We start from the raw sequence: 27,641 nt of genomic DNA, 5'->3' as shown, positions 1-27,641 counted from the left end.
AACAATTAATTTGTTAATTTCTTTTAATGTTGTATATAGGCGACTATCATGTTTGAAGATGGTTGATAAAGCAAATTAACATAATAATTGCTGCACCCTCTTGAAAAATATATCATGTGTGGTAACTGAGTGAAGCATATTTTTTTTTCATTTATTTATTATATTGAATGTTTTCGATTTTATGTTTCGGTCTGTGCTTTCGTTCGTATGTTTGTTCAACTGAAATAGTGTTTTGTATTTACAGTACTGAATATGTTCTCACGAATATTAAATATCAATTTATATAACTGTAATTAAGAAATGGGTTTTAGGGACACGTAAATACAAAATAAGTCTATTTTCTTTATTTTATTTTATTTGTCGCATTCTGGTAAGTATGTACAAAGTAGACATATAAATAAATATATACAATGTAATATGTAATATGTAAGCTTTGCGAATTCATATATGCATGTAAAATGTCTTACCTGTTATTCTTTTCACAAGTGTAACTACTTTGTCAAGTAATGAAATTCAAATTTGCAAGTGTGGATGTACAAGGTCGAAGTTTGTATTATATATGTGTGTGTTGTCTTACAGGAAGTCTAGATGTTGTAATTTCAATTGAATTGTATGTCAATTCATTACAGGAAAATAGCTATTTCAAGTTCTTAGTAACTGTTCTTTTTTTGGGAGATGATGGATGTAAAGACATGATTAACCTGTTGACGCGTAAACACCGCAGTTTATTTATTTTTTTTGTACTTTTTTTTTTGTGTATATATATTAACTTACCGAAGCCGTCTTTATTTTTCTTCTACAAAAAGCTTGGTCAAAGCAGGGAGTATATGCCATTATATAAATAAACATAACTTTGTTTATTCCTTTTTTTATTCTTTGTTCCATCCTGTCCGAATAACAAATTTGTTGGACACAAGTAACAACTTAAAAAGCATGTGCTGTATTTTTCATAGAAACGTTGATGAGATATGAGCTATAGAGAGCCAGAGAAGAAGCAGAACATGCACATACATTTGTATTGATTTAAATAAATTGATGAAACTATCGTTAGGGAGCTACCATTTGATTTTTAGGGGGGGGGGGGGGGCGGCCAGGATGAAAATTTGTGTCCTGCCTTTTTTTTTTTTAGTTGTAATCTCTGTCCTGCCTTTTTATTTTTCAGTCTATTCCGTCCTACCTTTTTTTCTTAGCTTATCCTGACTTTTTTACAACAATTGTCATCCTGCCTTTTTTTTGCCAAGTTACTCATCCTGCCTTTTTTTTTTACTCAAAATCCTGTCCTGCCTTTTTTTCAAATTTCATCCTAGCCCCCCATAAAATCAAATGGAAGCTCCCTTACTGAGAAACTAATTACATGTATGCATAGTTAACGTCTAATGACGATGGGTTTGGTAAACATGAAGTTTTGTACTTTCAAAAGCATTTAGATTACCATGGTATAGCAAGACTTGTTTAAGAATGCAACCGATTCACCATTGAGTAAGACCTAAAGAAAACAAATATTTATTCTATCTTATTAAACTACTTTCTTTTATAAAAGTAACATTCTAGGTCAACTATAGTCATTGTTGTACAAACCGCAATGTATCACAAAATAAAAATATATTTTGAACGACAGACAATGTTTATTGTACGTAGCTAACAAATCTTAATATCATATGTTTTATAAATGTTAATGTAAAACATCAAGTTCAAGTATGTTGTTACATGTCAAAATTAATGTAAATTAGTGTGCATAAATAATACAGAAAGCCAGTATCCGGAATCATTATGAATAAGATAAATTCCTTCGCGGGCATTTTATATAGTCATGGGGAAAACGTAAGAAATCCCACATACTGTTATGGTTAAATTTTAATTAACTTCATTGGTGCATTTTGAGGTTAAATGGGGGGTATGTCCGAGATTAAGTATAATGTCATTTGCATTGTAGTAAACAACTCAGTTTTATAAATGTTCTCCACGGTGGGTATGGTTGTCCTGCGAGAGAACGTTCTGTGCTGGTGATTCGGTCCTGACGGGTGCTGGTGATCAATGAAAAATGTAAACAAAGACGAAAATGATGATTTTTGACGTTTTCACTCATAAAAAATGGAAGAAAACAGTTGAGATTTATCAATTTTGTTTCTTATGGGTTTTTATGTAAACCATTAAAAAGCTGACCCTCTAAACTTTTTCAGTAAGCGTAACACAAAAATGCTCATTTTCAGAAAATATAGAACTGAAAAAATAAAACAAAAATGCTCATAGAGTCCGCTTTCTATACCGCAATCCACACAACAAAACGATTTTGTGAAAAAAACATTGCAATTTATTAAAATTTAGCATTTTCTCAATTTATTCATGTCCTGATACTGTGCTGGTGGGTCCTGTCATTGTGCTGGTGGGTCCTGATACGGTGCTGGTGATTTTGGATAAGAAGTTGGTCATATTTGAAACAAATGTTACAAAATCAATAAAATTGGGCAGATAATTGTTGTCAATAGGATCTATGACTCCTATTTTAGCTCTTGTGCATCCATTTGGCTGTTTAATATGTGTTTTCAAATGATCGTAACTTGTATTACATAATTACATAAAAGGGCAACATCATTCGTCCAATATCACATAACAATATATAGTATCTAAAATAAGAATAGTTTTGTTAAGATATTAAATGCCCCTTACATTGATGCTTCGACAATGATCAAAGCCCATGCCGCATAGACATGTTTGTTAGCGCTCCGCATACCCCTCCCCACTTCCACCCAACCAACCCTCTTCATTTCCTCCTTCATTGTCACAGTGGTGTACCAACACAACAATTTATCACATAAAATAATAACACAAAGACCCACATTATTGAACAACGAATGCTCGAAGGTACTGAAAGCTAGTTCAAAGCCGCATTTTCAACTATTAAATAGATAAACCATATACAAAAATCCACAATCGTGTCGATTAAAAAAGATTCAAAACTTAAGTTCACATTTTAAAGTTTGATGAAGCAGGACTTTAAAAGTGTGCAGTGAATCTTGTGCTCACAACAGTTATTGTTAAGGAATTAAGAAGGTACCAAGAAATGTTTTACAGTTCAATTTAATGATCATGAATGGAAGGAAATGGTATGGAAGTTTACATAGGACAAAAAGAAATTGATAGTATTTTTTGGCGAAAGACTTAAACGCTTCTTTGCATTATATAGTACAGCTCTTCTATAAAAGCATGCAAAAAAAACTTTGATTGACTTGCTTGCTATGTTTGCTTGGATGTTTTCAAACAATAGGTAGGCGGAGTTTCGATACATACTGGGATTTGATTGGACAAATACAAACTGAAAGGAATTGAAGTTTATGTTTATGTCCAAACAAATTCTAGTATATAGTAAACAGACTACATACCTGTCGTTTACAAACATCCAAACAATCATATGCATAGCAAGCAATTTGATCAATGGTTTGCTTTGCATATATTTATAGAAGAGCTGTAAATACTAAAAAAAAAATCTTGTTGTCGTAGATGGTTAAATCCTCAACAAAATCTCAATAACTTTGTTGGAACGAATAAAGGTTTTAAATTAAATTTTCGTTGACTTTTTAGCTTCCACCCTGACGAGGCATGTTAGCTGTTCGTATGCTGTTGCACCTGACGCACGGAAACTTTCACATTTCCATCTTCTTTTCTGAAATATTTTACCCAGCTCATACTTGACTGGATTGTTATCCTAGTAAAAGGTGTAACCAATGAATTGAACACAAGTTAAAAATTCCACAATACTATTTAATTCGTTTTATGTGTATATTTGTTCGAAAAAAAGTCGAAAAGAAGAGAGTTTTTTTAATGTCATGATTATCTGTCGCTTTCTAGATCTATGCTTAGCATTTATTTCAGATGACATGGACTCCTCACCCTGGTGACCCTGCTGCCTTTCATAACTTCATCCGTATACCTATATTAATAGATAAACAAAAGGCTGCAACTGGTATTTTTGTATTTAACATGATTCGTTGTAACGAGAATATTTGTGGTGAATGCAAACTGTGAGGGTCAAAATCTTAAATTGCTTATAAATGTTGCTGGACCCAGTTTCGTTATCTGATCTGAATTTTCTGAAAGTGCAAGGTAGATAGACATTGGCCTTTCGATTTTTTTTACTCGGTAAGTTTTGCCCTAATTGCTTGATCTTTTGCAATATTAAAGCCGATTTCAATTAGTGTGTAGACAAAGGGAATATCTTTGGTAATCTTGCTTGCTGAACAGAAAAGGCATTGTTAGGTTATGTAAACTACCCTACTTTAAGAGTAGACTAGTCCGACAAATGACACTTCTTTCTGTCTGTAGGACCAGGCTTCTTCGAAAGGAGGGTAGTATACCTTACCTAACAATGATTTCACGGTTTAGCTAACAAGTAAGCTAACCAAAGATATTACATTTGCCTACATACTCAATGGAATCGGCTGTAACTAAAAACTCGAATACATTTTAACAGACAGTGGTCATGTTTGTTGATGAATATTGTTTTTCCTAGATTCACTCTTGAAAAATCATTTGGTAACATTTGGTCAAGTAATTTCAGAAAAGATCTTTTTGTAATTGCGGACGCCAAGACATTACATGAACCTCACACGACCCATTGACACAGGTGAGCTTATATAATTTTTATGATCTTATAGCGATTCGGGTTGATAACCAGTTGAAATTAAGCCAGTTTTATGTGTGTGTAGATTTGTATTGTTTTAAACTGTTATGACCTTTTAAAGTTAAATGTAGGTGTTTAATCTAAGAATTTCTTTTTTTAAACTTAATATATACTTGTTTTATACTCAATTAGTAGTATGAAGCTACGAGATATTTTAAATTTTGAAATTGACATATTCTAGTCTGCCCTTTCATAAAATAGTGATTTTTTTAGTGTTCTATCGAACTTTCGAAAAAAAATACCTGATAACCGTTCAGACAAAAAAAAATATGTTGAAAAAATCTTACAGATACAGCAAGTGATACTTAATAGCTATAAGATACATTTTTCTTTTAAAATACAACTTTTAAATCTTACGGGAAACTATTTCAAGCTTAAAACTTTCACTGTAATCTCGCTCTAACTTATCCCCCCCCCCCCCCCAAAAAAAAACAAAAAACAACCAAACAAACAAACCCGCAATACTATTGTCATTATTATAGTCAGCACTAAATTGTTCCCAAACAAATGTGTTTTAAGCTGCTAAAGACATATGATTCATATGACTCAGAAAGTCCTTTGTTCTATATTTTTGCTCTCCATTTTATGCAAAACCTTTTACATTTTTATTTTATGGGTTATTGTTGAAGGTCGTACGATGACGTATGGTTGTTAACACATACTTCCTTTGGTTTCTTATGGAAATTTGTTACAAACATACCACATCATCTACTTTATATAAGTATTGTATAAATTACAACGTATTTTGGTGATCTTTCAAAATGATCGTAATCCCGAAAATCGTAAACATATTTTCTTATCTTAAAAGGGGGCAAGAAGGGTTCCATTAACAGGTCAATAAATAAGATTACAGTTAATTTAAAAAAAAATTAGGGTTATTTTTTCTCTCATAATAACAGTAAACAGATTCACAACAATGTCAATTTCAAGAAAGCAGACAACAGTTAATTAGTCAATAACAGTACAGCATCAATGATCTTGAATATATGCCACTTTTAACTAAAATATAAAGGCACAGAACCAGGACATAGGAGCACAGAACCAGGACCGTTTTTCTTATCACCAGCACAGCGTCAGGACAATTCCGTTTAACGAACTTGCACGACTTTTGCAATATAATATTGTTGTAATATACTTTTGCATGGTATACTTATGATGCATCAGAGAAAAATTAAGCAACAAAACAGTCGTTTTATTGCCGTTCTGATACAATGTTAACAAACCCACCAGCACAGAATCAGGACCCACCAGCACCTGACAGGACCAAATCACCAGCACAGAACGTTCTCTCGCAGGACAACCATACCCTACGTGTTCTCGTCCAAGTACAATGTTTACCTAACTCGTTACTTGTTCCAGGAACCTATAAAAGAGGGACGAAAGATACCAGAGAGACAATCAAACTCATAAATCGAAAATAAACTGACAACGCCATGGCTAAAAATGAAAACGACAAAACATCCAAACAGCCCTTAAAGCAGCCGTTGAGAAGGCAGTAAACTGGACCAAAATAGTAATCGTACCAAAACATCATACGCAAAAATGGGGACCGTCTTTCAATTCCAATTATACGACAACAACAAAATATTAAATGCTAACAAAACGACTTCGGTTGCCAGTCAGGGTCGTTAAAAACCACTAGTTAGTCAGTTATTCGGTAGTCTAATTGTATATATACATGTAGCATATAAGTTGAATGTGTTGTACAAAAACGATTGTATTTGTGTCAGATCTTTGTATAAAGTAGTAGTCTGACAATTCCTATTCAAGTAACCAAATCATGTCACTCTTTGGTCCTTACAGCTGACAGTACGACTACGTGCAGGATCAACTCCTCATTATCTGCTAGCTGCAAGATGTTACACTTGGTGTATGGTTCAACGAAGTACGTATATATGTGCAGAGCGAACTGACTCAACGCCGCACATTACAAGAAGTTGAAAAGAGTTCGCGATAGCATGCACTCCAAAACCTTATTGCGGCGTGTGTTATATTGCCAAGACGTCCGAGGACCCTGTATTCGAGGTGTTTGGGTAATGAACTAAAGTCAATCAGTACAGTTTAAACATCTTAGATTGTGGATACCTACCACAAAGTCCCTGACCATGCTTCTTGAGGATATACACCACCGAGGCCTCGAATCATCAACCAGCAAAACAGTAATGTGATTAGCAGGCTACCCAGCTGAGCCCTTAAAGCAGCCGTTGGGAAGGGCGTAAACTGAACCAAAATAGTAAAAATCTGGGAATGGAGAATAAAGTAGGCGGTTTCTTTTTTCATAGTCAAAATACTACCAAAAGAGTTTACAAATGTTTATTCTTCGACAATAGTTATGACCATTTGACGCTTTTTCTTACATAGATATAGGAAAATGTGGTATGTGTGCCAATGAGACAGCTCTCCATCCAAGTAATAATTTATAAAAGTACACCATTATAGGTAAAGGTACGGCCTTCAACACAGAGCCTTGGCTCACACCGAACAAAACGCCATAAAGGGCTTCAATAATTCCTAGTGTAAAACCATTCAAACGGGAAAACCAACGGTCCAATCTATATAACGCTCTCATCTTTAATATACATGTAAACTTTTAATTTCTACCCGGCCATGCTGGTGAACAAAAAAAAAACCGCATACTATAAACTGATCATGCCTAAAACAGCTCCGACTTTCAATAACTTAAAACTGTCTTTGAAAACTGGTGCAATGTAACAGTCATTTCCATTAAAAAACGAAAAGGGAGTTGAAACCTTAGTTTCTTAATAATTTTAAAATTTATAAACAGACAATTTTAGTAAAGTTTGTTTAATCATGTCAGTACCGAAGTACTGACTACTGACCTAATGATACCCTCTTGGACTGATAGTCCACCAGCAGAGGTATCGACCCAGTGATGTAAAAAATTGAAAAAAAAACACGTTTAATAATTTCTTGTAATATTGGCAATACTGTAGCATAATCCATATCGTTTTTCATTTTCTATTAACCCATTCAGCGCCTAAAGAGGCGAACGATATACAAACAGGGTTTTTAAAAAGAGAAAAGAAATTATTGGCTCACGTTGGCGGAGGTGCTCAAAAATTTTAAAAAATCTCTCGTGAAAAAAAACAACAATTTGTGTCAAAACACGGTAGGTATAGTGTCCGCCTAGGATCGTGGTGTTTCGAGTGATTTGGTCCATTTTTTTCGAGTGTAGTTCGGGTCTTTCGAGTGATAAAACATGCGATAAGTTCAATTAACGGATATTTCGTAATTATAACAGTTTTTAACATTACTACCTATTTTATATTGAATACTGTATATGTTTTGACCAACAAAGAATCTCAATTTCCTTGTATTTATTAAATAAATCAGTGATTGTTATTGTCCGGGTTTTTTCGAGAGCAACTGTAATTTCCTCCGGGTTTTTAGACAAATGGTCCGGGTTTTTTACAGAAAATTTGAAGGTTTACTAGGCTTTAAAAATGACTTTTTTCTAGTTTATAACTGTAATTAAGTGAAGGACAATATCATATTTTCCCAATAAGTCATCAAAAACATATCAAAATGAATCTTATTTTTCAATTTAATGCAAATAGTCTGTTTGGAGAGCGTTATACAACTACTTTCCAGTGTTCATTTATATATAACTTGATCCTTAACAAAATGGTGTCTAGAACATTATGCAGGGGTCTCATATTCATTTTAACCTCATTTCATGCTACTTTTGATTTTACAGTTAATAATATTTCTTGTGGTGAACTCCAGAGATTACTTAAAGAAACCTATTAATAAAAAAAACATAAAAAAGCACACACACTTAATCCCTCCCATTTTTATTGCCATTGAACATAAAATGTGAATAAAATTTCAGATAAAATTAACAATGAAATGAATTATAGTTCCTTAGCCTAAATATGATCCTTTAGCAATGATAGACAAATACAAAATGTGTATATCATATGCTATCACCAGCTAGATTGTCCATTGCATCGAACGACACCAGGAACAACATTTTAATGTCTTGATTAATATTCATATTTTCCACTTTTTTGACACTTTTCTTTTATTACAAGGGAGTTATCAGGGTGTTTTGTTGCTATATGACCAATTATTATATTTGTATAATCAGATTCCTCCTCACAGTTGTAGCATTTAGTCATTTTCGGTTTCCATTTCTTAAACAATAAAATAAATAATACAAGATACAAGACAAATAGATCATGAAATATATCCTAAGATGTATACTCTTTTAAGAACATACATCTCATCTTATGCAAGATATGCATGTACGTCTCAATTCGGTTTGCCTATGCTTATGTTCCGGACCATATGAGTATTAGGACCATATGCGTAATGGTCACGACCATATGCGTATTTTCATATGGTCAAACTGTACGCGTATGATCGGACCATATGATAGATATAGGAAGATGTGGCATATGTGCCGATGAGACAACTCTCCCTCAAAATAACAATTTATAAAGGTAAACCATTATATGCCAAGGTACGGCCTTCAACGCGGGGCCTTGGCTCACACTGTACAACAAGCTATGAAGGACCCCTCAAACTAGTTCAAAACAATTCAAACGGGATAACTAACGGTTAAGGGATGGGGTGGGGTAGAAAAAAATTTAAACGAAAGATATAGTTATGTTATTTAGCGAAAAAAGTAATAAAGTGGCGAAAAAATATATTGTTTTGGCGAAAGAGTGGCGAAAAATTAAGTGCCCAAGGCCGGGAACCCCAATTTGGAACCATATAGGTATATCTTCTCATATATGTTATGATGGTATGATACTAAACCCCTAACGGGAAGAATTGTGCCTTATATTCACATGATGAAGACATAATTTTTCAATCAGTTTAATTGAAGTCTGGAGCTGGCATGTCAGTTAACTGCTAGTAGTCTGTTGTTATTTATGTATTATTTTAATCTTGTTTATTTTTTTTGGTTTCATCTTCTGGCATCAGACTCGGACTCCTCTTGAACTGAATTTTAATGTGCGTATTGTTATGCTTTTACTTTTCTACATTGGCTAGAGGTATAGGAGGGGGGTTGAGATCTCATAAACATGTTTAATCCCACCGCATTTTTGCGCCTGTCCAAAGCCAGGAGCCTCTGGCCTTTGTTAGTCTTGTATTATTTTTAATTTTAGTTTCTTGTGTACAATTTGGAGTTAAGTATGGCGTTCATTATCACTGAACTAGTATATATATTTGTTAAGGGGACAGCTGAAGGACGCCTCCGGGTGCTGGAATTTCTCGCTGCATGGGAGACCTGTTGGTGACCTTCTGCTGTTGTCTGTTCTATGGTCTGGTTGTTGTCTCTTTGACACATTCACCATTTCCATTCTCAATTTTATACATTAGAAACGATTCAATAAAACAATAAACTTATCTATAACAATGACGGTTACATGAAATATATTAATTTCAAAGGCTACCCAAAACAGCACAAGTTACAAGTTGAAACCCATTGTCTTTCAATTAATTGTCTAAGTTGGCTGTATCTGTTTTCTGTCCGTCTCTAGTATCAATTATTAGATTCTTTATCATATCGATTTTTTTTTGTCAGTTAGTAAAACAGTTGAACTCCTGCTTATTAGTTCATCAAGACATTTTTGGAAGTTATCTTCCAAGTCGACATTTGCTGTTCAGTAATAGTCATCCCTTGAGGTCCAAATACTTATATGGTCCAGAACACTCACATTATATTATTGACATCACGGATATATACTGCACATGCTATTTATAAGATTGAGAAAAATAATATATATATATACAAATGAACGATACTTGTTTCATGATAAAATGCAGTGGCGGATCCAGAAATTTTCATAAGTGGGGCCCACTGACTGACCTAAGAGGGGGCCCGCTCTAGTCACACTTCAGTGATTCCCTATATAAGCAACCATTTTTTTTCCAAAGAAGGGCCCCTCCCCCCCCCCCTAAATCCGCCTCTGAAATGCAAGTGTTGATACACCATGTGCCTTGAAAGTACTTAATTTGAGCCTTTATTTTATAGTTTTTTAACGTAAACACATAAGATTTTTAGCTATAAGAAATGTGTATAATCACTCGATAAAAAAAGGACACACTCGAAAAAGCCCGGACGGCTCTCGAAAAAAACCGGACATGAAAAACTGAATTTACTCTCAAAATGTCGTTTTCAATGCAATAACAATAGTTTTTGTAAAGTGTCTGTATATCTAAGGATACATAGAATCCATGTATGCATTTCCGTCGACATTTGCATTGGTATGTGTAAGAAAATGGCTTTATTCGGTACTTTGGAATAAAAGTATTTTAAGGCTAAATTTAACTTTTTAAACGAAAAGTAATGTCAGAATGATACTATCTTTATATCTCAAATGCTAACATGTCATGTACAACCTTGTTTATCAAACAGAAGCTTCTATATCACATCTTGTTAGAAAAGAAGTCTGTTTGTTTACATTTCTGATCATATTTACTCGAGAAAAAGTGGTCACACTCGAAAAACCACGATCCTAGCCGGACACTTTTCCTACCGTGCAAAATAGTAGTATCGGATCGAAATCGGACAAAGAGCTGAAAATATCCGCATTCGGATGTTACGGCAAGACACCATCAACTAAAGCAAGAATACTTCGATAGGTGCTCAAGGTTTTCAGTTGTAGGATTTTGTCATCATTCAGTTGCAAATTGTATTTTTTTATCTTTATATCAAGGTGGAGTGTGTTTTATCGATTTAAATCAACACCTTACATAGTGAAAACATATGCACTCGGCACACACGATAAACAGGAGTTTCACAAGTGTCCCCCTCATAAAATAAAGCGAAAAAAGTTTGAATATTTTTTTTTCCTTTTTTGGGTTCTTTGGAATAATGTGTAAATTCGGGACAAGATACCTTGGGTCGAGTCTGTAATTGCATGCGACTTTGCAAAAGAGCACTGCCGAAAAGAACAAGTTAATTCTGTTTAATATTAACGTGAATCTTTTTTGTTTCGAGTACACATCGTCTCATATAAAGGAAACAAATTGAGAGGTAGTCCCGGGGAGGTAGTTAGCCCTAGTGCCAGATTTCTTTTTTCATTTCTATCATGACTTTACAGTATGCCTATAAATACTTACATTTACCACCAATTGAGACATTGTGACAACATAGTGTAGTGGTATCGCGTCGGCTTTTGAATGCGGCGATTAACATTCGAATCTCACACAGTGCATATTTTTGTCCAATACGTTTTTCTTCTAATAATATTTAAAAAATATATTCAACGAGATAAAATGGCTGGAGTATTTATTTTGATTATAATACATGTAGCTATCAAGTAAGTTGGTTGTCAATAAACAAGTATTTTTCGATGGGATGTTTAGGGACATTCTTCACGGTTCTAGTCTCATTTACAGTGTTTCTATATATGCCGCTAATTTCCGCTGTTTCTGGTCCGAGACCACGAATATAGTCCCTAGTGTTGATAGTGGGTTGCTTGCCATTAATTTTTATACATTTGTACCCCTTCCAAATTAATTTCTCCATGTTTAATACCTCAAATTGCAAGTAGGGGGGGTGAAATTACACTGTAAAAAAATTTGGGTCCAGAATTTTAAAGGAAAGTAGTGATTTGCTCCAGCCGTAAAAGGTTGAAAATTAGCACTTCGGAAGCTGTCAAAACATTTCAAGACGCCCTAAACATAAAATTGTCCATATTTTGAGTTAGAGCCGATAAAGTTTTCTATAATTTTGATATAATTTGTCCCAAAAGTAGTACAATACATTGTAAAAGTTTCTTTGAGAAAGCGCAGGTGGGATTTTTTTTTATATTCATTTATGTTCTAAAAGAAATGCACTACGAAATAATTGTGGTCTCGGACCTTCTGGGTGGGTCACAGTGACATAGAAATGAACTAAGGTTGAAATCTCGTTTATCAATATAATAACCTACCAGATCTTGACTGTTACATTTAAAGCTTTTTTGTTTTGATGTTCTGTGTGTTATATTAGAATAAGAAGATGTGGTATGATCGCCTATGTCCAACAAAGTTCAAATGAAATGGATGTTAGCTAGCATGAGAAACTGTACGGTCTTCAACAACGAGAAAGACACACACAGAGGCTATAAAAGGCCCGACATGAAAAATATGGGAGAGATCCGTTTGTGCCAAATATGCGTCCTTTTGCGCCACTACTTTTTTCTCCAATGCTACGTTTGCGCCAACTGTTTTAAAATTACATGGTATCATTTGCGCCAAAAATAAAACATATACGATTGCGCCAATTAAAAGAAAAATGACTTTCCACCTCCTTTATTCGGAATTGGCTGTTTCAGAATCTAAAGCATCATGGGTAATTTTATTGTTCGTACCCCAAATTAAAATAACGTTACGTCATTGGTTGAATTTCCATTTTTTAGAACGTTTAAAACCAATCACAACGATTTGGTGTACGCTTTTGAAAATATTACCCAGAATGCATCAGATTCTGAAACGGCCAATTGGAACCGGCAGTTCACACGGCAAATTTTTCCTTTTCTGAAACATACTTTCTTCTTACTGCTATATTGCATGGGTATTTCCCAATTTAATGTGTTTAGTAGCTTGTAACTTCACTTTATTGTCCAGTTCATAATAATTCCTGTGGAATGCTTCTGCTCCATTACTGGTACGTGTTCTACTCTATTCTACCATATAGTGACCGTCTTCAACAAATTGAAGATTATGTCACAGGAGGAAACTTACAACAAGAAATAGATTGAAAAATGTTCATTTTTTTTTTAAAATACGAAAAATTAAAGAATTAAATGTTTTGTATAATAAGCTGTTATAATTGAGTTAATATTGATGCTTTGAAATTGAAGATTTGAAAGATTTTACTGAAGTGCAATTTGCAATGTTATCCGGTAGTTTATTCCAGACGATAATAGTTCTTGGAAAATAGGATTCTTTTCTGTGCTGTGTTTTGCAGGATGGAATTTGGAAGCTGTTCGAATTAGAATGTCTTGTTTGTCTTTTTTGTGGAATTAATTTATTATTTTTAGGTATTGCAACCTTTTCGTGTTCAATTTTGTATTTGCATTACCAATCTGGAGTCTTTTCTTTTGTCAGAGAGACTGCGCTATTCCAAGATGTTGTAACATGTTACCAACGCTTGAGGTGTTTCTGTATTTGTTGGTAACAAAACGCGCAGCCCTCCTCAACTTTTTCAATGCTATCTATGTCTTGTTGTAAGTATGGATCCCAAACAGAGCGGTAGATAGTTTCAGCCTATACGGATGGTGGGAACAAAGCACTGTGTCACCAACAGATGTGACCAAAGCTTCTATTTTCTTCTCTTTTGGAATATCTTGTAATAAATATTCAGCAAAGCAATAAGTTTTCTTCTCTCTCTGTACATGAACTGTCTAATGCATTACAAGTCATTTCTCTCAAGATGCTCATTTTCATGGTGAAATATATCCAACATAGTGATACTTTTTAAGCCAAAAATAAGAACAGGTAAATTGGCGCAAATGTGTTCCGAATATTGGCGCAATTGATACATTTGGAAAACAAAATTTGGCGCAAATGATACCCCTGAAAAACAGTAATTGGCGCAAAAGGACAACTGCCAAAAATATTAAACAATTCAATTTAAAAAAAAAAAAATGACGCCCTTATTTAAAACAAAACAATTTACGAAAAACAGACATGAGCCAACGACAACCACTGTGTCAGAACTACAAGTTCCTGGTTTTGGACCGGGATATTAAGTTGTGGTCTGTCAATCATGTGTGTGCGCGCTCATACCTTTCCGATCTGGGACAATTGTGTCACAGTACAACATAAGAAAAAGCTATAAAATCAGTGCAAAAAGGCTTAACTCATCAGATGGATACAATTAGACATCCATATGACAAAATGTGGACAAAAATAACATCACAGAGTGGACGTGGACGGGTACTTACTTATACATCCCCACAACATATTATTATTTGAATGCATTTATTTGAATGTACTACATGTATTTATATTGTATATAAGCAGATAACTGGTACATGTATAATAGATGCTATCAAATCATATCCTATCATCAAATGTGTGTACAACATAAAATAATGTCCTCATTGACAGTATTTTCAAATAGGCACAACTGCATGTTCATGTATTATAATATATCAAATCAAATCAAATCAAATGTCGTTATACCTTATAAAAGGATTTACAGAGAGCATATTAATCAATTATACACTGAATCATAAAGTTAATGCAATACCTACACAAACAATACATGCAATCTAACATACATACTTATTAATTGAAGGACGCCTCCGGGTGCGAGAATTTCTCGTTGCATTGAAGACCTGTTGGTGATCTTCTGCTGTTGTCTGCTCTATGGTAAGGTTGTTGTCTCTTTGGCACATTCCCCATTTCCATTCTCAATTTTATACTTATTAATAACTAATGAGTCTTATGTATTAAAGGAGAGACCCAGTGCAAAGAGGGATAACTCTATGTGTTCACCTTAACTTGTGTCCGTCTTGCTAAACTTTGACTAAAAACTGCGTTAAAATAAACCGATCGTTTTTTTTTATGTTTTTTTTTTTTTTGCATGATCCATCTACTACCAGATCACCGCAGCCGCCTTGCTGGAGTCTTTTTGTTCTGCATGCTTTCCATTGTTCTGTTACATCTTGTCGGATATGTCAAATCATGCCAGAATAAAACTCAAGACTTTTAAAATATATCTATACTATTAAACGAGAAGACCTCATTTTTGGTGTCGCTTCTCTTCTTTCCACAATAAATTAATCAACACGCCTCTGTGTCCTATAGGTACAGTGCATAGTCGCATTTGTAATCCATTCATATGATTATTAAGATTGAGTTATTTTAGGAGAAAAACGAGAAAAAAGGCATCCGGGTATTGTCCCGTCATTGTACGAAATTTTAAGTCAGATTAGACTTCCGGTTTGCGTTTTTCTGTATACTTTGAACATACATATACTACGAATAAAGTGTATTTTCAGAATTTTATCTGCTATCATTTTCAAGTTTACTATCCACGGCAGTCACAGAGTTTATTAAGTATACTATATCAATGATCACCATGGATCGATAAGTAAACTTAGAATTGAAAGTAAATACGCTTTATTTATATAGTAATGAATGTTCATAATATACAGATAAGCGCTAAAATTATTCATGTGAACTTTTGATACTTTTTCTGAAATTCTCCAGTCATTAAATCTTTTACAAAATTCATTGATTACAAAAAAAAAGAAGATGTGGTATGATTGCCATGTTGAGACAACTCTCCACAAGAGACCAAAATGACACAGAAATTAACAATTATAGGTTACCGTACGGCCTTCAACAAAGAGCAAAGCCCATACCGCATACTCAGCTTCAAAAGGCCCCGAAATGACAATGTAAAACAATGCAAACGAGAAAACTAGCGGCCTTATTTATGTACAAAAAATGAACGAAAAACAAATATGTAACACATAAACAAACGACAACCACTGAATTACAGGCTCCTTACTTAAATAAATGTTCATAACATACTAAATGTATGTTCATATTAAAATTGATAGAAAACCAAAAATTGTGAACTTTGGAAATAAAGGTGGAGGGTAAAAAAAAACATTTTCCTGTCCCCAATAACCTATGACTTATGATACTTTTGCTGAAATTCTCCAGTCATTCTGTATTTAACAAAATTCTTCCAACAACACTTTACATACTGATACTTTAAACTACGCTCTGAATGCCCGCGATTTCGCGGGTGTGTTCTAGTATATATATATAATATATAGATCCAAGAATTATACCCCTACATCATGACGACTGGTTTAAACTTTCTGTTAATTATTAACATCTATAAATATTGTATAGAATGAAATTCAAAACAGTGTGGCCATTGATTGACACATTAAATTCATCCATTGACTGGGACAATTTAGGTGAACGTTTGTATGTAACGACCATTGCTCACGGTGTACTTCTTAAAGACATTTAAACTATGGGGTCACCAAAGGTTCTCAAACACCTTAATAAAGTTATTCGAAAAAATTAATCAGAAATAACACGATGTTTTGATTTATATCAATTATATAAATCAAAACATAAAGGTTATTTCTTATTAATTTTTCGCATTATTTTATAATTAAAGGCGTTAAGAAACCTTGGTGACTCCACAGTTTAAATGTCTATCATAGGTACGTCGTGAACAGTGGTCGTAACAGACAAACGTTCACGTAAATTGTCCCAGTCAATGGATGAATTTAATGTGTCAAACAATGGCCACAGCCACACTGTTTTGAATTTCATTCTAACAGACAAACGTTCACGTAAATTGTCCCAGTCAATGGATGAATTTAATGTGTCAAACAATGGCCACAGCCACACTGTTTTGAATTTCATTCTATATAGGGGCTCATATAGGGTTGTACAAATTACAATTCATAAAGTATATCATAATGATTCTATGGCGTTCTTAAAGTAGATGTAATGAAGAGTAAATGTTTTATATAACCCATATAAACACCTGAGATGTAAAATAGCTATCCAATTTGGAATGGGTACTGCGTCCTCATGGAACAAATATTACAGAAGGCACTCTTAAACAAAATGCAGTAGATTTTCTTTTCAAGCTATGTGAACAATGATGACAGAGAATTTCACATACGGGCAGAGGATAAAGTTTTCCTTAGATTGTATTTAGTTTTCGTTTATATTTTTTCAGTTTCTATTCCCAATTGTGTTTGTTTAAGCCTTAATTTTGTTAAGGTGTAGATGTATATCATTGCTTGTTAATGTATGGTTCTTATGAAATTGAAAATCAATAGGTTAGAATTGTAATGTTTCAGATCTACTTATGTAATTTCTAATCTAGACTCTGTAATCAGGTAACCTAAATTCGTAATGATTGTCACAAAAATGTTTACAGAATGATGTTTTGCTTCTTGGTTTCACACGGGTTTATCCATTCTATACGCCTTCTGAAAAAAAGATGAGGTAAATACATTAATTTCATCCTTATTTCAAAGCTTTGCATTTGGTTACTAATTTTCTTTGATAGTTTACATTAAGCTTGAAATATTCAAAAGTTTTGTTAATTTAGAAAAGGCATATAGATAAGATTACTTTATGAATGTTTGTTGGATCCTTTTCTGTTTGATAGTCAGTATGTTTATATCCATATCCGACATACTTGTTTATTTTAGTATCGTGATTAAATATTTTTTTGACTAGTCGATCTTCTACTTTTTTTTAAATACAAATTTTGACAACTTATATGAGGGTATAGTGTTCGCCCTTTACCCTCAGGCGTCAAACAGTCATTTTCAGCTACCAAAATGATTAAAATTTTATCGTCATCCATCATATTATCCTTATCGTGATTCGTCAGAGGTCACGTGATTCGTCAAGATCAACCTTTTTTTTTTAATGTCTAAAAGTCACTGTACATTTTATCGTCATGCACAAACATTTATCTTTAAAATCATTTGACCAGAATTTTTACTGTTATTCGTTAAAAAAAACCAACATTACGACCCTCTTATAAATGTACGTACCTTTACCCCTAAAATGCATCTCAAACAGCAAGTTGTATTTTCTGTAACAACATATCCCTGACGAGAGTATAAATTCTTGGCTCGATTTGATGATACAACCCATAGATACATAGTCTGAAATTGATTAAACAAATAAAGTATAAGCATTGAACAATGCGATAGAATCAATGTTTCTCTTAATTTAGGGAGCAACCATTTAACTCTAAAAGGGGGATTACGATTTTGTTGTCTGAGTCTGAGCCGCATTCAAGATAAAAAAAAAATGATCAGCAAGATAAGACCTTAAATAAGTCAAAAATAAAATCGCCAGACGACTCCTTATTACAGACGGGACTCAACAACTGAAACTAAGGTGTTACGATATTTTTATACTCGAGACAGTTAAATTCTAATATTTAAAGCGCGAGGCTTACCGAGATTTTTAGTATCTGATGAGATTGGAGAAATATGTTATAAATCGTGCATTATGATGGTTAAATCTTTTTCTCTAATGTTTTTTTGTTGTTGTGTGTTATGTATATGTAAAGTAAGACATGGTCGCCTTTTTTTAAAGACGTCAAAATAGGAAATTTATGAGAAACCAAAAAATAAGTTAATTTTCGGCCAATCATTTGCCGGGAACAGTTATTTCATCTTTTTTTTTTAGCAATCAGTTTGGAAATGTGAAAATAGTTAAAACAATAAGAGAAAAATAACTCTAACACGACAATTTTTATCATAATATTTTCATTTTGGCCTATATTTTTTAAAATTATGAATCTCTATGCCTTGTTTACACGTACGTTTAATTCGAATTGAATTCGAATCCAATTCGATAATCACATTCACATACTCTTCCTTTTTAATTTCGAATCGAATTCGAATTTGCTAATTCGCATTATCCAATTCCCATTTTAATTCGAATTCGTGGCTTATTCGCATTATCCAATTCGAATTAGAAATACGTTTTCGCTAGTGAATACGAATTAGTTAATTCGCATTAATTCGTATTAAACTATCATGATATGGACAGTTTCTAAATTTAATTCGAATTAAATTATAAACAATTAATTGATAATGCGAATTAAAAGTTAACGTCATTAGGAGAGTAAAGTTTATTTAACGCGCATTGTAATACGTATAAGAAACTAGTTCGGACGTAAAACTTTTCGAATTCGATTTAGTTAACGTGAATCGAATTCGAATAACAAAATGTACGTGTGAACTAATTTGAATAAGTTAATGAAAATCAAATTCGAATTACGTATGAACGCAGCATTAGAGTGCAATTGATTAATCAAAAGTCATTGACAATATTATCAAAATCGTCAGACGTCTCTTAATATGAATGTTTGCCCTTGTATTAAAGATTTTACTATCCATTTCGTGTTTGTCAATCATTTGATAGTCAGATAAAGCAGAATGAATCTATTAAGTCACATCCATACTTACTCTACAATTATGATGTTTTGCATCTGTTTCAACAACGTTCAGAAGTACTTTCCCAATACCCTTTCCTCTAAACTTGTCATCAACACATATACATTCAATATAGCAATGCCCGACAGGAACATTCTCTGTTGTTGCGAAATCTAAGCAAAACAACCTATAAAATGTTAATACACATATCAAAAAAGACAATATTGGACCCTTTATTGCTTGCTGTTCGGTGTGAGCCAATGCTCCGTGTTGAAGACCGTAATTTGTCTCATTGGCACTCATATCACATCTTCTTATATCTAAATTATTTAATATTACTCTTTGATAAAATTGTACATCATATGTTTACGACGAAGATATCGTATGTACTATGGCATGGTATTGGTTGCAAAAATTCGATATTTTTATTTAAATGCAATATTTTATATTTAATTGATATATTTCTTCATTTAAATGCAATATTTTTTCATTTGAATGGTATATTTTTTCATTTAGATGCAATATTTTTTATTTAAATGGTAAAATTTTTCATTTAAATGGTATATTTTTTCATTTAGATGCAATATTTTTTATTCAAGTGGTATAATTTTCCATTTAAATGGTATATTTTTTCATTCAAATGCAATATATTTTATTCAATTGGTATAAAAAATCATTTGCATGCAATCTTTTTTATGTAATTGGTATAATAGTTTTTTATTTATATGCAATAATTGCATCGTTGGGAAATTCTTTGACGCCTTAAGGATGTACTTAGGTGAGGTTAGGTGAAAATTAATAAATCAAGAATTTAAAATTGATACTATAAGCTGGTAGAGCATTCGTTAAGGATAAAAATAAGCAAAAAATATTGATAGGTCATGGACCTCCTTTTCGAGATATTTGAGATTTAAAATATGGCGGGAAAAAGCTGACTCGGACTTTTACCTTATATTTGCATTGGTATTATTTGGGTCTCAAAACAAAGGAAAGAAAATCAAGAATTTTCGAAAATTTTGTAAAATGACCTTTTATGTGCTATTAAGTCTTATATGATAAAATAAATGGGTGTTATGGGGCAAAATATTTTACCTTGTATTGTATGGAAAAACACCAAGGAGTCCGAACATTTGACACGAATTCCAAAACCTCACCTAAGTACATCCTTAAGGTCAAATTTGCAACAACGTTTGTGATTGGTCGGTATTTATTTGGATTTTCTCCCCTTTCTTTCCAAACTTGAGTGACCAAGAAATAAAAAACGCATCAGCCTCAGAAAATCGCCCATCTAACTAAAATTTGGCGTTCGTGCGAGTTCGTACACTGGCAATTAATGCCAATCATGGCCAGGCAGAGCAAAAAATGCGAGTGACAAGTAATAATAATTGATTTGACACAACTTGTTCATGGAGAGAAACAGATGCCTGCGTGCATTGCAAAAACATCTCCAATATAAACCCTTTCTGAAGAAACTCCCCTACAGTCTTCACATTGAAATAAAAAAATATAAACATAGCTAGTCCCCCTCCCCCTCTAAGTCCAGATACATGTTATCATGACGTTCTTTTGTGTTATATGTATATTTTTTTTTTTTACTTTTCTTGATCCTCTGAGACGTTGCAGGTGGGCAAACATGAAAAAAGAATAAAAAGCCTTCCAGGACGTTATAATTATTTGAAGTAAGCCACCTCTTTTTTTTTTGCTTCATGAAGAAGAAAAAATCACCTAATTACAACAGCAGAACCAGAGACCCCGTGACAAGGAGAGACATAAGCTGTTATACTCTGGGACTAGTTATTTAATAAAGGCAATTCAGGATAAATTGGAACCAGTTGCTAACCCATGTTACAACAATAGTCCTATGACATAGGACTTCACTGTATGAGGCGTGAACTTCATATTTAATACTATATATCTATAATATGTGCTCTCATGTATTATGCTGCAAATCATTTTACATTTAGGATTCGTTGCTGAGCTTTTTTAACTGTTCTCATCACCGAATCCCTTAAATAGACTTTTTTCAAACCCCACAGTAGTTCAATAATTACTATACGCCATTGCTTAAATAAGTATGCAGAGCATATTTCAAAACATATTTTATCTTCAGGACTTTTGAATGATTTACTTTTAAATACTGCATTGGGAAAGGAAGGAGGGTATACAAGTTTATTTTTTGATACAGTATATGATATGATTATAGGTATCCGACAAATTATATGATTTTACGTTTAGCTATTATCTAGAACCGTACAAAATGCAGATATTAAGACACACATAACAGGGGCTGATAAAAAACATCGGTGTCTTATGGGGGAGGGGTAACTTCAAATTTAAATATTTGTATAGAGCTGTATATATGCGAGTATTGGCAGCAATGGTTATGGTGTGTGTGTGTGTGTGTAGGGAGGATCAAAGATAGTTTCTATCATTCTATAGTTCTTTTAGTTTTTACCATTTCACTCTATTCTTTATCCTTTGATCTCTATTATATTTGTCCTAAACATCCGTGACATATTTGCCACTGGACATAAGGCAACCAAAAATCAATCAACTTATTCTGTATATTTCATCATTTCTTAACTATGTCATCTATATAGGTTTGGTCCCGCCCCTTATCTATTTTTTTGTTTATATATTTGATTATGCCATTTTTTGGGGGAAAAGGTACAATGTAGGGGCAAGGCGTTTTTAAAAACATATTAATAGGTCGCGTTTTTTGTTTTGTTCTTCGGAAGTGAGGCAGAAGAAGTCTATTTCTGGTTTTTTTTTTTTTGCATTTGGGAGATCTTCTGGCTCTCTTTTACCTCTTCTTTTTTGATAGGTTATTATGACGGCAGAGGCACAAAACAAACATGGCGTCGTTTATTCTAAATGAAATTATTAATTTATGAATGCAGATATATAATAATGTGAGCTGTTTATAAACGTTTTTTATGGTATGACAGTAGGACGATAAGCTGGATAAATATAAGAATTACACGGACAATAACTGATGTAAAGGGACAATTATTTGATAGTCTAGGGTGGTTTTTTATTTGGTTAGTATTAAACGCTACTGTCAACACTAGTGGGCTATTTCGTGGTGGTCAGTTTAAATTTATAAATGAAGGATGGGGAAGGGAGAGCATTATTACTCATTTCAATCTGGCTCTAATCATGCATATTTTTCAGCTCTTACCAGGCAACCATATTCATAGATGAAATCCTTCTGTCACCCACCCGAATAAATAAATAAATATAAAATGGCTCTTATTTAACACAAGTTTAAATTCATTGATTGTATGTTGCTAATTTGAACACCCAGTGACAAATATTTCATGCTTGTTCATGAAAACACGAGCTTAGAAGTCCGGTATATAATATAAAAACGAAGAGATGGAATGTGATTGCAAATAAGGCAACTATCCACCGGAGTTCAAATATGAAGTGGATGTAAGCAATTATAGACAATCGTAAGGCCTTCAACAATGACAAAAACCTGATACTGTAAAGTCGTCTATAAAAGGCCCGACATGAAAATGTAAACAATTCAAACGAAAAAACTAACAGCCTAATTATACATTTCAAAAAAAATTACAAAATATCAAACATGAGACAAGACATGAAACAACGACAACCACTTAACAACAGGCTCCTTACCTTGGACAGGCAAATAAAGAATATGGCAGGGTTGATATAGAAACGAAGATGTGGTATGATTGCAAATGAGACAATTATCCACAAGAGACCAAATGACACAGAAATCTACAGCTATAAGTCACCGTACGGCCTTCGACAATAAGCTAAGCATACATCGCATATAGTCAGCTTTAAAATGCACCGAAATCACAAATGTAAAACAATTCAATCGAGAAAACTAGCGACCGAATTAATGTACAAAAAAATGAACGAGCACAAATATGTATATTTGCACAGCAACAAACGGCAACCACTGAAGTACGGGCTCCTGACTTGGGACAGGCACATACAAACAGAATGTGGCGGGATTAAACATGCATGTTAGCGGGATCCCAAATCCTCCCCCTGATCTGGGCTGCTTAGTTACATCTATTGTTTTTGAGATACGGAGGGACATATGAAACCCCCCTCCCCTTTTTTTTTCTTCAAAAAAACTAAATATCACTAAAATAAAATGTTTAATCACAACCAAAAAGTATACAGATCTTTACATTAATATAACAAAGAAGTGTGTAAAGTTTTAAGCAATAATCATAAATTGTTTTTGAGATTACGGCGCGACATGTAAAAAAAACCTCCCCCTTTTTTAAAAAATACTTAATAACTGAAAAATAAAATTATCCATCCATAGTTTGTCTTTACTTGTTAAGTAAACAAATTAATAAATCAAATGTCCTGAAATATTTATGTGAGTTATTATCTTCCATCCATAGTTTGTCTTTACTTGTTTAGTAAACAAATTAATATCCATTTAATTTAGACCATTATTTACATTTTCACACAGGTAAACTAATTTGGCTATAAATAGATCAAAGCATGTCTGTGTAGACTGAATCTCTAATCTAAAATCGTAATTGTTATAATTTTATTTCTTTAAATAATCAAATTTAAATTTATGAAAATAATCATGAGTGATAAAATAGTATTGCATAAAGCTTACGTTTTCGGAAGACTATTTATGCTTAGGTTATGGTTCTAGAGGCTTCTTCACATATTTGTAAACAAACCAATATGGCCGCCACGCATGATTACCTTTGCTCATGTGAAACAAATATTTCTGACAAAAGTCAGATTTCTCTTGTCAAAAGGGATTTATATCTATATTGCAATTATTCAGAAGGAGGTACATTCAGTTTAGATTATATTTTGTATGAGCATTTACAGTTTAATTAAAATTCTACCAACAGCAACGTACTGCTCTTGTCAACTGAGTCTTGAATAATTTTATAAAAAGATTCAAACCATTTGAAGTAGAAGGGCATATAATTCACATGACAAAGGAAAACAATGAATAAAGACATCAATTTAATAAGAAATAGATCCTTTCTATTTATTAAAAACAAAATCTTCTTGTCTGCAAATTCGTAACTTCAAGGGCGAACATGTAAACAGGGCGGGTTTTCCCCCGATACCAAATCCACGCATGCCTACTTCAAATATCTACAGTAAAAACATCCGGTAAACAAATAACGCCGTCATGTAGATGAGATAAAATCTAACTAATTTACATAAATAAAAGGGTACATATTTACGGTAGTGATTGTTTTTCAATTCTTATTTACAAATTAAATGATTCAGATGCTTAATAATGTGTAAAAATCGGTGTCAGCAATCAGAAGTTGTTATGAAATTGTAAATTGTAATACACAGAAACGAATGCGGCATACGGAGAATTCAATGATTTTTAAAATCGGCACAATTGGCCTTCAGTAGACTTGAAGTCTTCTGCCACCAAAAACTCGGAACAATCACAAACAAAAAACTAATTTTAAGACAATAAACACAAAGCACCGACATAAGAGTATTTGCAATTACTGGAAATTTGCTCAAAGCTAATACATGTTATAACTAGAACTGAAATAAATCTTGTTCTTCCTGATTGAGTTATCAAACAGTACACAACGCGCGGCAAAGGATTTAAAAAAAACAGTCTGAGAAACATCTTGTTAACGTTGTATATAGATATAAGAAGATGTGGTATGAGTGCCGTTGAGACAAGAACTCTTCAACCAAGTCAAAAACATCACGGAGCTTTGGCTCAAACCGAACAGAAAGCCATAAAGGGCCCCAAAAAATGACAAGTGTAAAACCATTTAAAGTATAAACTATTTAAAAAAAAAAGTATACAATGTACTTGCATATATATCTATATACAATGGAAGTTTTTGAAAAGTGGCCCGAACGTTGTGACCATTCGGAATTTTTTTAGAAATACTAGTCAGGACCACAAGATTTTAATAAAACAGCCAGTGCAGGACTCGCACGAACGCTAGATTTAGTTAGAGGGGCGATATTCTGAAGCGTTTTTTTTTTTTATTATTGGTCACTCAAGTTTAGAAAGGGGAGAAAATCCAAATAAATACCGACCAATCACAAACGTTGTTGCAAATTTGACCTTAAGGCGTCAAAAAATTTCCCATGATGCAATTATTGCATATAAATATAAAACTATTATACCAATTGAATAAAAAATATTGCATGCAAATGATTTTTTATACCAATTGAATGAAAATATTGCATTTGAATGAAAATTATACCATTTGAATGAAAAATTATACCATTTGAATGAAAATTTATACCATTTGAATGGAAAATTATACCATTTGAATAAAAAATATTGCATTAAAATGAAAAACTATACCATTTAAACGAAAAATTATACTATTTAAATAAAAAATATTGCATTTAAATAAAAAAATTACATTCAAATGAAAAAAATATTGCATTTAAATAAAGAAATATACCAATTAAATATAAAATATTGCATTTAAATGAAAAATATCGAATTTTTGCAACCAATACCATGCCATAATGTACATGTATGCGACTTAATACGTTGTACGCATTTCCTTTTAGAACGTACATTTACGATTTATATATGATAGATAGAAATTAAAGATGGCGGGCTAGACAGAAGTGGGTAATGGGCGCTCTCACATGAATGTCTTATATTGTGTACTTAATGCAAATTCATAAGGAATGGAGTACTTGAAGTTGAATTATATTGATGGATATATAATATTTCACCTGTAAATAGCAAGTATATACAAAAACGTGATAAATACTGATGAACTGACACTCTCTATTTTGTCACAAAATGGCGGATACACCTAATCATGATGTAAACAATAGACTTGCCACATGTCATACACCTGTTGGGAATAGTATTCAACAGGCCCGACAAGTATTATATGGCCATACATCACAATATAACGTCCCATGTAACACACCAGCAGTCGTGTCTTCAAATGTTCAACAAAAACTGTCTTTCTCTGACCAACCCTCCCCCCTCGACCCGAGACAGATGACCAACCTAGAGGCAGTATTAAATGATATATATTCAAAATTACAAAACATAGACACTCTCCCTAATTTATTACAATCATTACCATCGATTGACGCAAGACTTGGTGGAATAGAAAATAGATTTTCTAGAATGGAGAATGAAATAGTGCAGATGAGAAATGATGTAAACAGACTTGAAAATAGGGTTAAGGGAACGGAATGTAATAACTCAGAATTAAATGAAAGATTAAACTATATCGAAATGGAACGAGATCATATTAAACAAGAAAATTATGATTTAAGAGAAAGGGTTGTGGAGATGCAAGCAAGATCTATGAGGGAGAATCTTTTATTCGGGGGTATAGCGGAGGATACATGTGAAAAAGAGGACCGTGACAATATCCAAACTGAGAAAGTTCTCCAAAATTTCATAAAGGAAAAACTTAATATCCCTGACAATATCAAATTTCATGTGGTACATCGGCTGCGTCCACGACAAGATGGTAAACCACGCACCATTATTGCAAAGTTTGAGCGTAGGAAGGATCGTGATAGGGTATTGAAGGCTGCACGCGACAATTTGAAAGACACTCAGTACAGCATTTATGAGCAATTTCCGAATGAAATTATGGAGCGTAGAAATATATTGTGGCCCATATTTAAGAGAGAACAACGAGCAGGTAGACGAGTCCGATTCAAGGAGGACAAGCTTTATGTCGACGGTCGTAGGATTTTTCCACAAGATGTAACTAATCAAAACAACCGTCAAAATTATTCAGCCCCTAACAAACAGATGGACAGAAATGATCAGCAAGATCCCCCTTTTCTGCTAAAACACTTTGGACCTCCTACTGGTGTAAATCAGCAACCAATTGTAAAGAATGGATAGGACAGGCACACAAGAGGACAGTCATCTCAGATTAAATTATCTTGTCTAAATGTATGTGGACTTAAAAAAAAGCTTAATTACCCTGAATTTCAGGAACTCATTAAATCTTATGATATTTGTGTATTTTGTGAATCAAAAACTGATGATTTAGATATCTTAAATGTTCCGAAAGGGTATGAATATTTTT

General features: G+C 33.2%; 2 protein-coding genes across 2 annotated transcripts in view; both read right to left on the bottom strand.

Moving 5' to 3' along the window:
* Positions 1–571, bottom strand: part of LOC143083002 (uncharacterized) — a 62,638-nt gene extending 62,067 nt beyond the window's left edge. The window contains exon 1 of the mRNA XM_076259100.1: positions 468–571. The gene's annotated coding sequence lies outside the window, so the exon portion shown is untranslated. The remainder of the gene's footprint in view (positions 1–467) is intronic.
* A 16,898-nt stretch (positions 572–17,469) lies between these two features.
* The window catches only part of LOC143082991 (uncharacterized), a 28,213-nt gene continuing 18,041 nt past the window's right edge, over positions 17,470–27,641 (bottom strand). The window contains exons 5-7 of the mRNA XM_076259072.1: positions 19,633–19,786; positions 18,202–18,315; positions 17,470–17,625 (exon numbers count right to left, since the gene is read on the bottom strand). Coding sequence (XP_076115187.1) covers positions 17,596–17,625; positions 18,202–18,315; positions 19,633–19,786 — 298 coding nt within the window. The 3' untranslated portion in view covers positions 17,470–17,595. The remainder of the gene's footprint in view (positions 17,626–18,201; positions 18,316–19,632; positions 19,787–27,641) is intronic.

The sequence above is a fragment of the Mytilus galloprovincialis genome, chromosome 1, assembly GCF_965363235.1.
Source record: "Mytilus galloprovincialis chromosome 1, xbMytGall1.hap1.1, whole genome shotgun sequence".
Taxonomy (NCBI): Eukaryota; Metazoa; Mollusca; class Bivalvia; order Mytilida; family Mytilidae; genus Mytilus; species Mytilus galloprovincialis.
This window is presented reverse-complemented; position numbering and strand designations above follow the sequence as displayed.